Source organism: Chelonia mydas, chromosome 1, assembly GCF_015237465.2.
Source record: "Chelonia mydas isolate rCheMyd1 chromosome 1, rCheMyd1.pri.v2, whole genome shotgun sequence".
In the NCBI taxonomy this organism is placed as follows: domain Eukaryota; kingdom Metazoa; phylum Chordata; order Testudines; family Cheloniidae; genus Chelonia; species Chelonia mydas.
This window is the reverse complement of record NC_057849.1, coordinates 4,079,998-4,094,063: the sequence shown is the minus strand read 5'-3', so window position 1 is coordinate 4,094,063 and position 14,066 is coordinate 4,079,998. Positions and strand designations below refer to the sequence as shown.

At 43.9% G+C, this 14,066-nt stretch overlaps 1 protein-coding gene across 1 annotated transcript; it reads left to right on the top strand.

Annotated features, from left to right (window-relative positions):
- The first annotated feature begins 9,716 nt into the window (after window positions 1-9,716).
- Window positions 9,717-10,646, top strand: LOC119565231 (olfactory receptor 52N4-like). The gene has a single exon (XM_037889721.1). The coding sequence runs from the start codon at window positions 9,717-9,719 to the stop codon at window positions 10,644-10,646; it is 930 nt and encodes a 309-aa protein (XP_037745649.1).
- Window positions 10,647-14,066: the final 3,420 nt, after the last annotated feature.

Genomic DNA, 14,066 nt, shown 5'->3' with positions numbered 1-14,066 from the left:
TTCTATTTTCCTCACTAGTTTCTTGGTTAACATAGACGTCCTTTCCATGTCGAGGAGAGGGCAAACTCTATGAATGAGCTTACATTATACAGATCCCTGAGCAGGAAGGTATAATTTTGGGTTTATATTCCAGTGTGTGTGGCTGAGGGCGGGGAGGGGTTGAGCCTGGGGAGCTGTGAAATGAGCTGATATCTGATGTTTGTACTTGGGGCATAACAGGGCCTGGAGAGGCTGAATCACCAGCAAAGCAGTGTGGAAAAGGGCCAGCCCAGCTGGGTGGTTAGAGAGGCACCACACTTCTTATGGTTCCCAGACTGTACCCCAGGGGTCATAACCTATCACACTCATACTCTCTGGAGCCCAAATTAGGCCCCAAGGCACCTGTAACACAATTATGGGGGAGGGACTGTAGCCTGAACAAAAGATGAAGATATACCAATTGTTTGATTCCTTTATCCCTGTGTTATCAGTGGGGCACACCTACTAAAAATACCACCAAACTGAAATGGTCACAGAGCAACACATCCTTCAAATTCTGTGGCTGTTCCCTCCTGAAAAGTGGAATACCATGTGAGATGAACTCCAGGTTATTTTGGCTCTGGGAATGGTAAAGGAATCACACAATAAGAGGAGAATTCCCACGGTACTACTTCCGACGCAGGATAGCACAACCCGTTTCTGCATCGATTTCAGAAAAACCAACACATTATTGAAATGTGATGCTTTCCCGATGCAGAGAGTGGATGCATTATTGGAACAGTTTGAGCTGCCAGATATATATATATATATATATATATATATATATATCCACTTTAGACCTCATAAAGGAATACTGGAAAATATCTTTGATTCCACAATCCTGGGTGAAGAAAGCCTTTTTTCAAGTACTTAGGGTGGCTATGAATTTTCGGAGGCTAATGGACTGGATATTACAACTGCATGGGCAGTATTCAGTGGTGTGCTGCTACGAGCGATTGAAAATGGTTGTTGTCCCGTATCTTCTGGCAGCATTCCCACACATAGTGCAGATTCCTATACAGAAAGGAAAACATTGTCACTGCTTGGCTGAACAGTCTGCAAGACTCAGTTGGCCCTTACAATCTGAGCCCCCTGTGTCAGTGAATCATTTCTTCACTCCCGGGGGGGCTCTCAAGCTGAAGTTCTCCAGGGTCTATTTTCTGTTTGTCCCACTGCTCATGGAGCTGAGGGAATTGTCTGGGAGGCCTTCCAACCTGAGAGTCTGTAGGGACTGTTCAGGGGAATCATAAAAGTTGCTGTCCTGTATGGCGAGTGTCAGACGTGAGATTTATACATTGAGTCTCAGGGCTCTGCCTTGCTGTCTCAATAAGGATATTTCCTCTCTCTGCTGAGCAGGATTTTGGTGAGTTGGCTGTTTCTGCATTAAAGTTAGTGCTAAGGGCTCAGGAAGGATACAGGGTTCAAGTCAAGAACCATTTGGGCAGGAATTCACCAGCACGGCAACTCGAACTGTTTAGCATTGTCAGAAACACCAAAGGATTTACCTGGTGAAATGTAAAAAAGGATTTACTTGGAACTAGAAATGTACTAGAAATTATTTAGATAAATATTTGTTTTTAAGATCAGTTCCTTGTCTTGGAATTAATTGAATTGGTATTGGAATTAATTGATAAACTTAAGAGTAACAAGTCACCGGGACCAGATGGCATTCACCCAAGAGTTCTGAAAGAACTCAAATGTGAAATTGCGGAACTATTAACTATGGTTTGTAACCTGTCCTTTAAATCAGCTACTGTACCCAATGACTGGAAGATAGCTAATGTAACGCCAATATTTAAGAAGGGCTCTAGAGGTGATCCTGGCAATTACAGACCGGTAAGTCTAACGTCAGTGCCGGGCAAATTAGTTGAAACAAAAGTAAAGAATAAAATTGTCAGATACATACAGGAACATAAATTGTTGCACAAAAGTCAACATGGTTTCTGTAAAGGGAGATCATGTCTTACTAATCTATTACAGTTCTGTGAAGGGGTCAACAAACATGTGGACAAGGGGGATCCAGTGAACATAGTGTACTTAGATTTCCATAAAGCCTTTGTCAAGGTCACTCACCAAAGGCTCTTAGATAAATTGTCATGGGATAAGAGAGAAGACCCTTTCATGGATTGAGAACTAGTTAAAAGACAGGGAACAAAGGGTGGGAATAAATGGTAAATTTTCAGAATGGAGAGGGGTAACCAGTGGTGTTCCCCAAAGGTCAGTCCTGGGACCAATCCTATTCAAATTATTCATAAATGATCTGGAGAAAGGGGTAAACAGTGAGGTGGCAAAGTTTGCAGATGATACTAAACTGCTCAAGATAGTTAAGACCAAAGCAAACTGTGAAGAACTTCAAAAAGATTTCACAAAACTTAGTGATTTGGGCAACAAAATGGAAAATAAAATTTAATGTGGATAAATTTAAAGTAATGCACATTGGAAAAAAATAACCCCAACTATACATATAATATGATGGGGGCTAATTTCGCTACAACTAGTCAGGAAAAAGATCTTGGATTCATCGTTCTCTGAAGATGTCCATGCAGTGTGCAGTGGCAGTCAAAAAAGCAAACTGGATGTTAAGAATCATTAAGAAAGGGATAGAGAATAAGTCAGAGAATATCTTATTACCCTTTTATAAATCCATGGTATGCTCACATCTTGAATACTGTGTACAGATGTGGTCTCCTCATCTCAAAAAAGATATACTGGCGTTAGAAAAGGTTCAGAGAAGAGCAACTAAAATGATTTGTTAGTCTCTATGGTGCCACAAGTACTCCTGTTCTTTTTTTTAAAATGATTAGGGGTTTGGAACAGGTCTCATATGAGGAGAGATTAAAGAGGCTAGGACTTTTCCACTTGGAAAAGAGGAGACTAAGGGGAGGTATGATAAAGGTATATACAATCATGAGTGGTGTGGAGAAAGTGAATAAGGAAAAGTTATTTTAACTAGGGGCCACCAATTGAAATTAATGGGCAGCAGGTTTAAAACAAATAAAAGGAAGTTGTTCTTCATTCAGCGCACAGTCAACCTGTGGAACTCCTTGACTGAGGAGGTTGTGAAGGCTAGGACTTTAACGGGGTTTAAAAGAGAACTTAATAAATTCATGGAGGTTAAGTCCATTAATGGCTATTAGCCAAGATGTGTAAGGAATGGTGTCCCTACCCTCTGTTTGTCAGAGGGTGGTGATGGATGGCAGGAGAGAGATCACATGATCATTACCAGTTAGAGTCACTCCCTCTGGGGCACCTGGCATTGGCCATGGTCAGTACACAGGATACTGGGCTGGATGGACCTTTGGTCTGACCCAGTACGGCCATTCTTATGTTCTTTTGTTCTTATGTGTCTGACTGTGCCTTCTACCTGTCTCAGTAGCTTGCTTTTTTGGTTTTATGTGACTTTTCCTCTGGTTCAGTCAAGTTTTCCAATTCAGCAACTTTAATGCCATGTTAGAAAGTGGAGCCAAACCCTCTGCAGCGGGTATCTGGGTTACCAGAGGGTTCGCAACAAGAATGGGTCACACACTGGTCAGATTCTGCTCTCACATTCTGCCTTCAGTGCGTCACTCCAGATTGACACTAACATCCCAGAAAGCAAAATCAGGACCCGGGTGTTTTGGAATCCCTGTCTTTCATTCGTGGTCTCAGAATGTCACAAAAACTGAGGGTTTACTTCAGACACTTTCAGCACCCTAACAGAGTAGTGCTCTCTGTAGCAGGACCTGAAGCCGTGATTTCACAGCTCAGAGCTGAAAGTTAAACACTGAGGGTGAAATCTTGGTCCCATTGAGATCAGCTCTCAACACGGTCAGGAGTTCAACCTGAATCTACATGTGGGGATGTAAATAAATGGCCTGATTTACAGTGGCCATGACTCTCCAACGACTTCAACTGCAGTTGTCTCGTGGCCTCTAAGGCGGGTGAGCTCATTTGCACTAAAGAAGAACTGACAGGAGAGTTGCTGAAATATCTGACTCAGGGGCTTAGAGGTTTAGAACTCTTAGGATAACAATTTTTTTTCAGGGAGGGAGACGGGTCTGGTCTCCTTGTACCCCGGCATCTCTGCATCTGGAAAGAACAAGAAGCCCCAGAAGGCAGTAAAAAGAACAGCATGTTTATGGTTTAGAGGAAACCAAATGGTGTTGGAAATCTCAATGGGGAGAGTCCAGGAATGCACACTGTGTGTGTGTGTTTGCGCGTGGGTGGGGAATGTGCAGCATCCAGATCACAGTTGTGCGGAGTCCTGAAACTGGGTGAAATAGGGAATGGACATCCTGCCTCATGCACAGAGCAAAGAGGCGTAATGAGGCCTACCGTGGCAGGGGGTGTCTCAGACTGTAACGTAATGTGGACCACACTGTAGCAGATTTTCTCTGACACCATCCCCAATTTGGAACCTCCCTCCTCATATGAGCAGCCCCACTACAGCCTCGTGGTTACGCCAGCAATTGCCAAGATGGAAAAACAGCCTCAGGAAGGTGTGTTTGGGTTTCCAGCGGGCTGCAATATGTTAAAGCTCTGTGTCATTTTGAGAAAGAGTTACTCACAATGGCTCCTTTCAGTCTCCATGTCCTGGCTCCCTCCCGCCAGGTCTGTCCCTCTCTTCTTCCCTGCACAGGTTGAGCTGCTGCTGGGGTTCCCATCACCCCCAGAAAGGCAGTTCAGGCTGATCTCCCCCTTTTCCCAAGTGCAGGCAGACACTGACTGTAACCTCCTCTGAGGAGGTATTTCTGTGAGCTGGTGCTGTGGGATCTAGCACCTGGTTTTGGTTCTGCGTGAGGGACATCACTGTGTGACAGAGCTGGAAGTTATGGGGGTTGGGGAATCTACATGGACAAGTGGCCGGCACTGCGGGGTTCTGGGATATGGAGCGGGATATAAATGGGCAGGCGGGTAGCACTGAGTGCTGTGGAGGCGGGGAACCGGGTGTTCATGGACAGATGGGCAATGCTGTGTGTTGTGAGGGCAGGGAGGGACGTGTACACAGTGAAGCAGGCAGTGATAAGATGTGTGGAGGCAGGCAGGGGCGCTGGGTTTGTGGGGGTAGGGAGTGCATGTACCTGGAGTAGTGGGCAGTGCTGCTGAAATTGAATTTGTCTTTCTAATTGTTGGTCCAAGGCCAGTGCTGGGATCTTTCCTGGTCCAATGTGCATTTGGGCTGGTCTCAGGGTCTCTTTCCCATGGCAAGCCACTGAACTGCAGCCTGGGTGTCACAGCCTTTACTCAGTGTTTGTTTCCAGGTGTTGTCGTTGTTGTTGTTGTTGTTATGTAACTTCAGGCCTTTCGCCGGTGGAAAGAACCATTGATCTTTGTGTGACACTGCACCCCATATTCTTCATAGTGATATAATTATGATATGATTATGGCAAAATTATCATGCATTTTGTGCAAGACAGGTCTTGTAAGATGTCATTGGAAAAGTTATAATTTTCTGAATACAATTACCCTACTGGTGTGAACGTATCGTTTTTGGATATGAATTTATGAATATTGACTATGTATCTGTACTTCAAATATAGTTACACCTGGGTACTGCCCACTAGGCAAGATGCTGGTTGGGAAGGGCCTATTCAGGGCAATGAGCCGTTAGGGAGAACAATAGGTCTGAGGAGAAACTTAGAAACTTACCTTCCACCTGGTGAGCCTTCCTGAGAACAGCCTTTAAGAAATGGATGCTATGACTCTACAAGGGCATGTGGCCAGCTCACATAACTCTGCACTCTATCTTGGGGAGTCTATATTTTCCCACAAACTGGTCTGGGAACCAAGTTTTGAAACAAAGGGTTCCTGCCATATGCTAAAGCTATAGAAGGCAGGGAGTGACATCTTTGTGGTTCCTTACTCCCCACCCAAGGAGACTCCTGGATACACCTGAGGACAAAAGTCTGAACTGGGAGAAGTGCTGGACCCAGGCTAAAGAGATTTCTAGCCTGTGTATGGAAACCTGAGAAACCCAAGCTGCAAAGCAAATGCAGCTTGTGCCTTGAGAATGTGCCAGATTGCTTGTATCATGAATCAGGTTGATACACTGCTAATTCATAGTCAGTCTAACTATTGTGTTAAGCTTAGTTTGTGTTATTGATTATTTGCTAGGTAATCTGCTTTGATCTGTTTGCTATCCCTTATAATAACTTAAAAACTATCTGTTGTAGTTAAAAAATCTTGCTTTATGATTTAATCTAACCCCAGTATGCTGTTAAGTGAAATGTCTAGGGATAAAATCTCAGCTTGGTTACCACAAGTTTACACTGTGCTCCCCACATTGAGGGAGGAATGAACTGGGTAACAAATTCATACTGGTTGCAGTTTGGACCATGGCAGGATGGTACAGCTCTGGGCTCGTAGGCTAGGAAGCTGGTGGCTATTTTGGCTGCAGCCTCTCTGTTGTTGGTTCATGCAGTGGCTAGTCAAAGAGCCTGCACGTAACGGCAGTTTGGTGTGTCCCTGCCTGTGTGAATGCTGCTGAAGGTGTAGGACCAGGAGTCGGTCTGCAGCTTGTCACAGCAGCGCTTTGAGAGAGGGAGCCCAGGCTGGTGAGTCAGAGGGCTCGTGGTACCCAAGTTCCAGGTGTCACCCTGGGGGGAACCCGTCACACTTTGCTCCTCAGCTGCTTCAATCTCCCATAATACTCTGACACCCCCTTTCCGTACTCTCCTTCCCCATCCCAGGCTGCTTCGATTCCAACAGCACTCTGGTTGCTAGTGTCTTCTCCATGCTCCCAAGTCATCCATGGCTCCCACAATCTCCCAGCCTCCCCATGCTCCCCACTGCTCTTCCCCTGCAGAGGGTGAGGTGCCTCCCATCAGGACTGCTCCCTCGGCTGGTGGGGCGGTGGGGAGATCAGTGCTTGTCTCTTATCAGTGAGAAATCTCACGAGTGGCAAATGCCAAGGCATGCACCTGTATGGTTCTCTTGTTACATCCGTACACAGTGTGTGGTGTTTCAAGGACTGCTACACAGGAATAACTCACAAACTGAGAAGTATGCACATTATAAAATGAGAGTGGGCAACTCTGGGACATGTGATGGCCTAGATCAATACAGCTGCCATGTGCAGGAACCACTGGTAGGTGATTGAAACAGTGGGCCGCTGGCACACAAACGTTAAACCCAGGATACTCTGAGACCATTTGCTAGCGGGTTCTGTTACTCATTCATGGTGATGGTTGCACATTCATTTTTCACTGCAGACACTTTATGGGCTCAAGTCATTATTTTTCTCACCTAAAACGTTCATCCATGCAGTGCCTTACATGATCCTCAGCTTTGTGATATACACACCTATTTTAATATTCCCAAGGTGCTGCAGTCATGTGAGAAATTCTCCCCATAGAGCTAAATTGAATATGGTCATGAATAGAAAAAAATGATTAATTACTCTCACCTTTTTAAAAAAAATGTATGCCTTATTTCCAGTCAGAATTTATTTAACTTCAACTTCCAGCCCTTGGAACTTTTTACACCTCTGAATGCTAGGCTGAAAAGCCTGTTATGAAATACTAGTACTCCATATAGGTCCTTACAGACAGTTTTCAAGTCACCCGTAATGATCTTTGTTAAACTAAAAAAACTGAGATTTTTTGAGTCTATCACTATAATACAGGGTTTCTAATCTTATTATAATTCTTGTGACCTGCACCAATGACAGAGGTAAAATATCTTCTTTACCTCTCCTTGAGATTCCCCTGGTTATCATACAAAGATCACATTGGCTCTTTTGGCCATATGGTCACACTGGGAGGTCAGGTTAAGCTAATTCTCCTTTCATACCCCCAAATCTTGTTCAGAGTCATTACTTTTCCTACTATAGTACCCCAGCATGTATGCATCAGCTATATTCTTCGTTCCTAGATGTAGATGTCTGAATAGCTATATTAGAATATATGTTGTATGATTTGACCGAGTTTACCAACCAGTCCAGATGGCTCTGAATCAGTGACCTGTCCTCTTCATTATTTACAATTCCCCAATTTTGGTGTCATCTGAAAACTTCACTGATATTCAGACATGTGAAGGGTTAGGAGTTGAGTTGCAGACACTTGTCTCTGCTTACACTTGTCACTTAACACCTGTAATTTACATCTGAGACAGAGCTGGTTGCCAGCAAGAAAGTGTCTCACCAAGTGAATCAAGGGAAGTAACAGAGGTGCAGGCCTGTACCCCTAAATACCAAGACCCTTGTGCCCTTTGCACCCATTCTTTTGAGCACAAAGTCATAGCCCAGCATGATAGTGTCTGTTTCATAAGAACAGAAGAACAGCCATACTGGGTCAGGTCCATCTAGCCCAGCGTCCTGTCTTCTGACAGTGACCAATGCCAGATGCCCCAGAGGGAATGAACAGAACAGGGAATCACCCAGTGATCCATCCCCTGTCGCCCATTCCCAGCTTCTGGCAAACAGAGGCTACAAACACCATCCCTGCCAATCCTGGCTAATAGCCCTTGATGGACCTATCCTCCATGCACTTATCTAGTTCTTTTTTTAACCATGTTATAGTCTTGGCAGAATGTTCCATGGGGAAACTTGGTTCCTTTACAAGATACAAATTTGAGCATGGATCAGACGTATTTTCTATCTAGTCCAGTGTCCTCTCTCTGACAGTGACAGCCCCAGGAGCTGTAGAAGAAGGTGTAAGGAAACAGCAGTAGGTGGATGGGGGGATGACCTAATGGTCCTGACAGTGTCACCCTAATGACTAACAACTAGAGATTGACTTGTGCCCTGGAACATATGGGCATATAGGCTTTCCATAATGTTTATTTATCTGTAAGAATAGTAACTGGATCATCTCACTACCTCTGTAAATGTCCAAACGCTTCCTGATTCTTGCTTAGCCCGTGGCGACAACTACTTTCAGAAAGCAATTCCTCATTAGGCATAAACTGAGGAAAGTATTCTTTTCTAATCACTTTTGAATTTGCTACATTTCAAATTAATTGAATGTTCTCTTGATCTTGTATTATGAGAAAGGGAAAACAGATTCTTGACCTACTCTCTACCAGTCAGTGTTTTCTAGGCTTTTCTCATGTCTCCTCTTATTCCTGTAGTGTGTAAAGGTAATGATCCCAGGCTTTTCAACCTCTCTCCATAGGAGAGTTTCCCCAGGCCATTGATCATTCTCATTGGCCTTCCCTGAACTCCTCTAGTTCTGCAATATCCTGTGTGAGAAGTACTACACAGCCCAGTACTACACAGAGGAGTCCAGAGGAGGGTGAAACATTGACTGACTGATCTCATGGCATTGTATTTTCTGTATGCTGTCCCATCCCACTCCTCCTGGATCCAAGTGTTTTGCTTAGTTTCTGTCTGTGCTTGTGTTCTGAAAAGGGTTTCACAGAGCTGTGTACCATGACACCCAGATTTTTGTTTTGAGGCCATACTGTTCAATCAGAACTCGGTAAGGTGTTTGAGGAGTTCAAGTTTTCCCTCCAAAGGGCACAAAAGTTGCAGTTACTTACACTTCGTTTGGCTTTGTTAGCTCCCTCTGAGGATTTCTCTGCACTTGGCTGTGACCTAAGTATTCTGGTGCCATCTGCAGATGTTACCATGTCACTGTTCACCCCCCTTGTAGATTGGTAATAACTATAAAATATTTGCTGTGCTATTTGTTCTAAAGTCTGTAATCCTCTTGCTGTGCTTCTCTTTCTTCACAGGCACTTTAAGCTTTTCTGAGCCCAATCGATGCATTGAACATCTCATGGCAGTTTTCAACCTGACCCCCTCTGACTCTTCAACATTCATCCTTACAGGCATCCCTGGCCTGGAACCTGCCCATCTCTGGATTTCCATCCCTTTCTCCATGTTCTACATTATGGGACTCTTGGGAAATTTCATAGTTCTCTTTGTTGTATGGAAAGAGCAGACCCTGCACAAGCCGATGTACCTGCTGCTCTGCATGCTGGCGCTCACAGACATCAGCATGTGTACCTCCGTCATGCCGAAAGCACTGTGTATATTTTGGTTCAATTTGAAAGGCATTACTGTGGGTGGCTGCCTCACCCAGATGTTCTTCTTTCACGCAGTTTCTACTATGCAGTCAGCTGTCCTCGTGACAATGGCCTTCGATCGCTACGTTGCCATATGTAACCCTCTGAGATATGCCACCATCCTCACCAGTGTTGAAATAGCTAAGCTAGGGCTCGTGGGTTTGACAAGAGCTGTTCTCATCATTCTGCCCCTGCCTCTGCTTCTGAGCAGGCAGCCATTCTGTGCCAACCGCATTATCCCCCATACGTACTGCGAGCACATGGCTGTGGTGAAGATGTCGTGTGGGGACATCACAATCAACAGGACTTATGGCTTGGTGGTGGCCTTTGTAATCATTGGGTTAGACCTGACACTCATTGCCCTGTCCTATGGTCTGATCATCAGGGCAGTCCTCCGAATATCCTGCAAGAAAGCCCACCAGAAAGCCCTCAATACCTGCACAGCCCACATGTGTGTGATTCTGACATCTTATACTCCCTTCCTCTTCTCCAGTCTGACACACCGATTCAGTCAGGGCTTCTCTCCCCATGTTCATATCATCTTGGCCAACCTCTATCTACTTGTCCCCCCCATGCTCAACCCTATCATTTATGGGGTCAAAACCAAAGAGCTTCGTGACAAAGTGTTCAAATATGCCTGAAGAATGTGATCACTGGGGACTATTGACTTTAAACCTGTGTGACAAGAGGGGAAAGCATATCTCCTTGTTAATCACGGGTGCTCTCTCCTAGTTTCGCTGAGCTCAGCATTGTGGGATTTCACAGTCTGAGAAGTTCATCTCATCTAATGTTTTATCACTCCATCATCAAGCACTGACCTCTTGATGGCTGATCTCCCTTGCTCTCACCATCACCTGACCACTTTCAGCATCACCCATCAGCCCTGATTCCCCCCCCACACACACACCTTTCACTCATCCTGTCTGTTACTTCCAGATCACCAAGAGAGACTGCAGCTATCTGATGCATGGTGTCTTTCCATTAGTCCCTGTTTGAAAAAGGCTTCTTGATCAATTTAAAGAACAGAAGCTACACTTTCAGATAGCCAAAGACAAAGAAATCAGCTACAATGCTGAACTTTTTTTGTCATATATACAGTGATTTGGTGAACACATTTTACCTGATTTCTATACGTCCAATATTTCAGGAGGCCTGGAAGATAAACCAGAAGTTTCTGTGGGAAAGTGCTAATACAGGAAATCTGCAGCAGGAATTGAGGGCATTCTATACAGCTTATTAGGGAGAGTTCTGGAACGGTGTGTTTTTGAGAACTGGACTGTATTACCTTGTATTTGAGGGGTGTGTACCACAGAATGTGATGAAGCCAATTGCAACCATACGATGTGCACTCAGCCACTATGAATTGCAAAAATAGAATACCACATAGTTTAGGATTAATTGAAAAGCAGGCTTTTATATGCACGGTCAAAATATAGCTGGCAGTTTCTGCCAATATGAATAGGAGGAGTGGACAGACAAGTCGGTAAGTGAGAATGAAAGAAGATAAATGCATAAAAACCTTCAGTCTAGACACCTCTTATATTAGAAGTTTATTGAAAATTAGGAAAAGTGATGATTCTATGTGTTTTGTAGAAGTTATTAAAGATTAGCTAACTCGGTGTACTTTAGAGCAGTCCTCTGAAGTCATCTTGAGAGACTTTTTCCAGACATTGTTTCTCCCCAGCAGGTGAGCAACTGGCAACTGGGAACCTGCTGTTAGTTACTCAGCACCATTCCAGATGTTAGGTAAAATTATCGGGATGTTCTAAACCCTATTGCTTATCTCTGTGTATGCTTAAATCTAATAAACTGCAGAGTTAGATGATTGCATGGTTACTTGCATTTGATTCATGATCAGACGGAATTGCTGGGTTCCCACTGATTTATTCCGGAGACGTCCTGGAGTGAAATAGTTAAATTACCCCTTCTGGGGATTCTGGAAACCCCAGGTTACAGACTGCTGTATTGAACTATGACCTCGCCTTGGGGTCCAAAACTTACCACTTTGCACAGTTGATTTTGGAGATGATTTCAGCTGGAACTTTCAGAATACACACAAACCATTCCCGTTGTCAAAGACATCAAAAGTAGGTGTTGAGATGTCATCTTGGAGTGTCTGAAATGGATTAAACAGAGATTGCAATCAAAAGTCCAGGTGATTGAATCGTTTGCAGTACTAAGACCTTCTGGACCTAGAATGGTTGATATTTCATTTTTGCCGTTGTTTTGTGGAGACCTTGGAGAGTTGAAGCAGCAGTGGAGAGTTTTGTCTATGGTTCAGAGGCCTCATACTCAGGACAACGAAGTTAAGCAGTTTGGGCCTGAATTTCTCGAACACGCGGATGCTGCTGAGGACAAAGACTTTTGTAAACTTGGCTTGTTTGTTCTTTCATTGGTGTCGCTACCTTTTAGCAATGCTGCAGTTGCATGTTATTCAGATGAACTTGATAAAAACTAAACAGCGCAACAAGATATAAGTTTTAGAGAACATTCTTTATGTTGGAATGTACATGCTGCAACATAAAATCTATTATGAACAATTTGCAGCAACGAAAGGAATGATTGCACTGCTCACTGCTGATATGTATGACCAGCAGCAGAAGCATTCTACTTCCGATGAAGACAGTAAGGATGAAATGTTGCCTTTTAGAGACTAATGGTAACAAACTAATTCAACTCAAAACAGTAACAAACTAATTCAACTCAAAATATGAACACGGACGACCGTCACTGAAAGCAAATAGAAATAAATAATTTAATAATGTTGTTGTTTTTACACTACATATATTTTGGGCTACTTTTGATCTTTTTGACACCATTATTTGCTGTTTTTTGTTTGAAACCCCTGCCAACCTTCAATCGGGATACAAGTACCAGTATGATGGTTTTGATTTTGAGTTTCTTTGTTTCATAAATTTGTCACTAATGTGGACAAACTCCTGCTGGGACTTGTACCTATTTAAAAAAAAATCAAATCTGTAGTAGGTATGCAATGAAAGCTTCAATTTTTATTTGATGTCTAGATGAATGTGTGAATAAAAAACCCTTTGTTTCAAGAAATAGATGGGACTACTTTTCTGTTAAGTTTTAAGTGATTATAGGCTATTAATGCAGTAGAAATCTGGAAAACTTGAGCAGCAACTCAAGCTGAATTCGAGGCAGAGCAGCAGGAGTCAGAAACCCAAGGGCCAGAGAAGCAGCCCAGAAGGCAGAGCTGGGCTGGAGCCAGAGCAGCAGTGGTGAGGCACAGCTTGGAGGGCTACAGCTGGAGCAGACCAGAACAGGGAGCTGGGTCAGCATAGACCAGCTGTGCCAATGGGGAGCCAGGGCTGCGCTACAGTGGGGAGTTTGAGGCCAGAGCCATTCAAAAGGCCTTTGCCCATTACTGAACACATTGACCATACTTTCTCTGTATTGTATCCCATAAGTTTGCATCTGTACATATCATATTGCTAGTATAGTTTCATTGTTAATTTCAGACACACCAAATAAATTCACATTTAGAGACATTTTTAAGGCTTGGCTCTGTGTCAGATGGAGCTCCACACTTCTTATTCCTTGCTTGGAGAATGCACCAAAATTTTGTTTCACATGTGTCTGTATAGCCCCAAAATCTTATCCAAGTCTGACATGCCCCCCTGTAATGTCTCAATACGGTTGGACTACAGCGGTGACATTCATCAAAAACATTCTGTCATTGCTCTCAAGAGAATTTTCAAAAGCCCCCAGGGAGCCAGATGGTCCCTATGTAACAAGGGCATCTGACAAGGGCAAGGTGAGAACTTACTCGGTATCGCTGAGCTACTGCACACCCGAACGTGGGGTGCAAGATAAACTGTTGGATTCTATGAGCAAAGTGAAGAGACTGCAGAGGCAATAAACAGCACATTACTTGAAGAACTCGACATACACAAACTAGACGTGAACAAAGTGTCTTACTACTGTTTCGATCGTGCAAACATGAAATATGGAAAGTGACAATCAGTGTACCTTGCCTGCAAATTGCTCAGCCCACGATGTGCACAACGCCATGAAACAAGCTATCAATACCCTGCAACCTG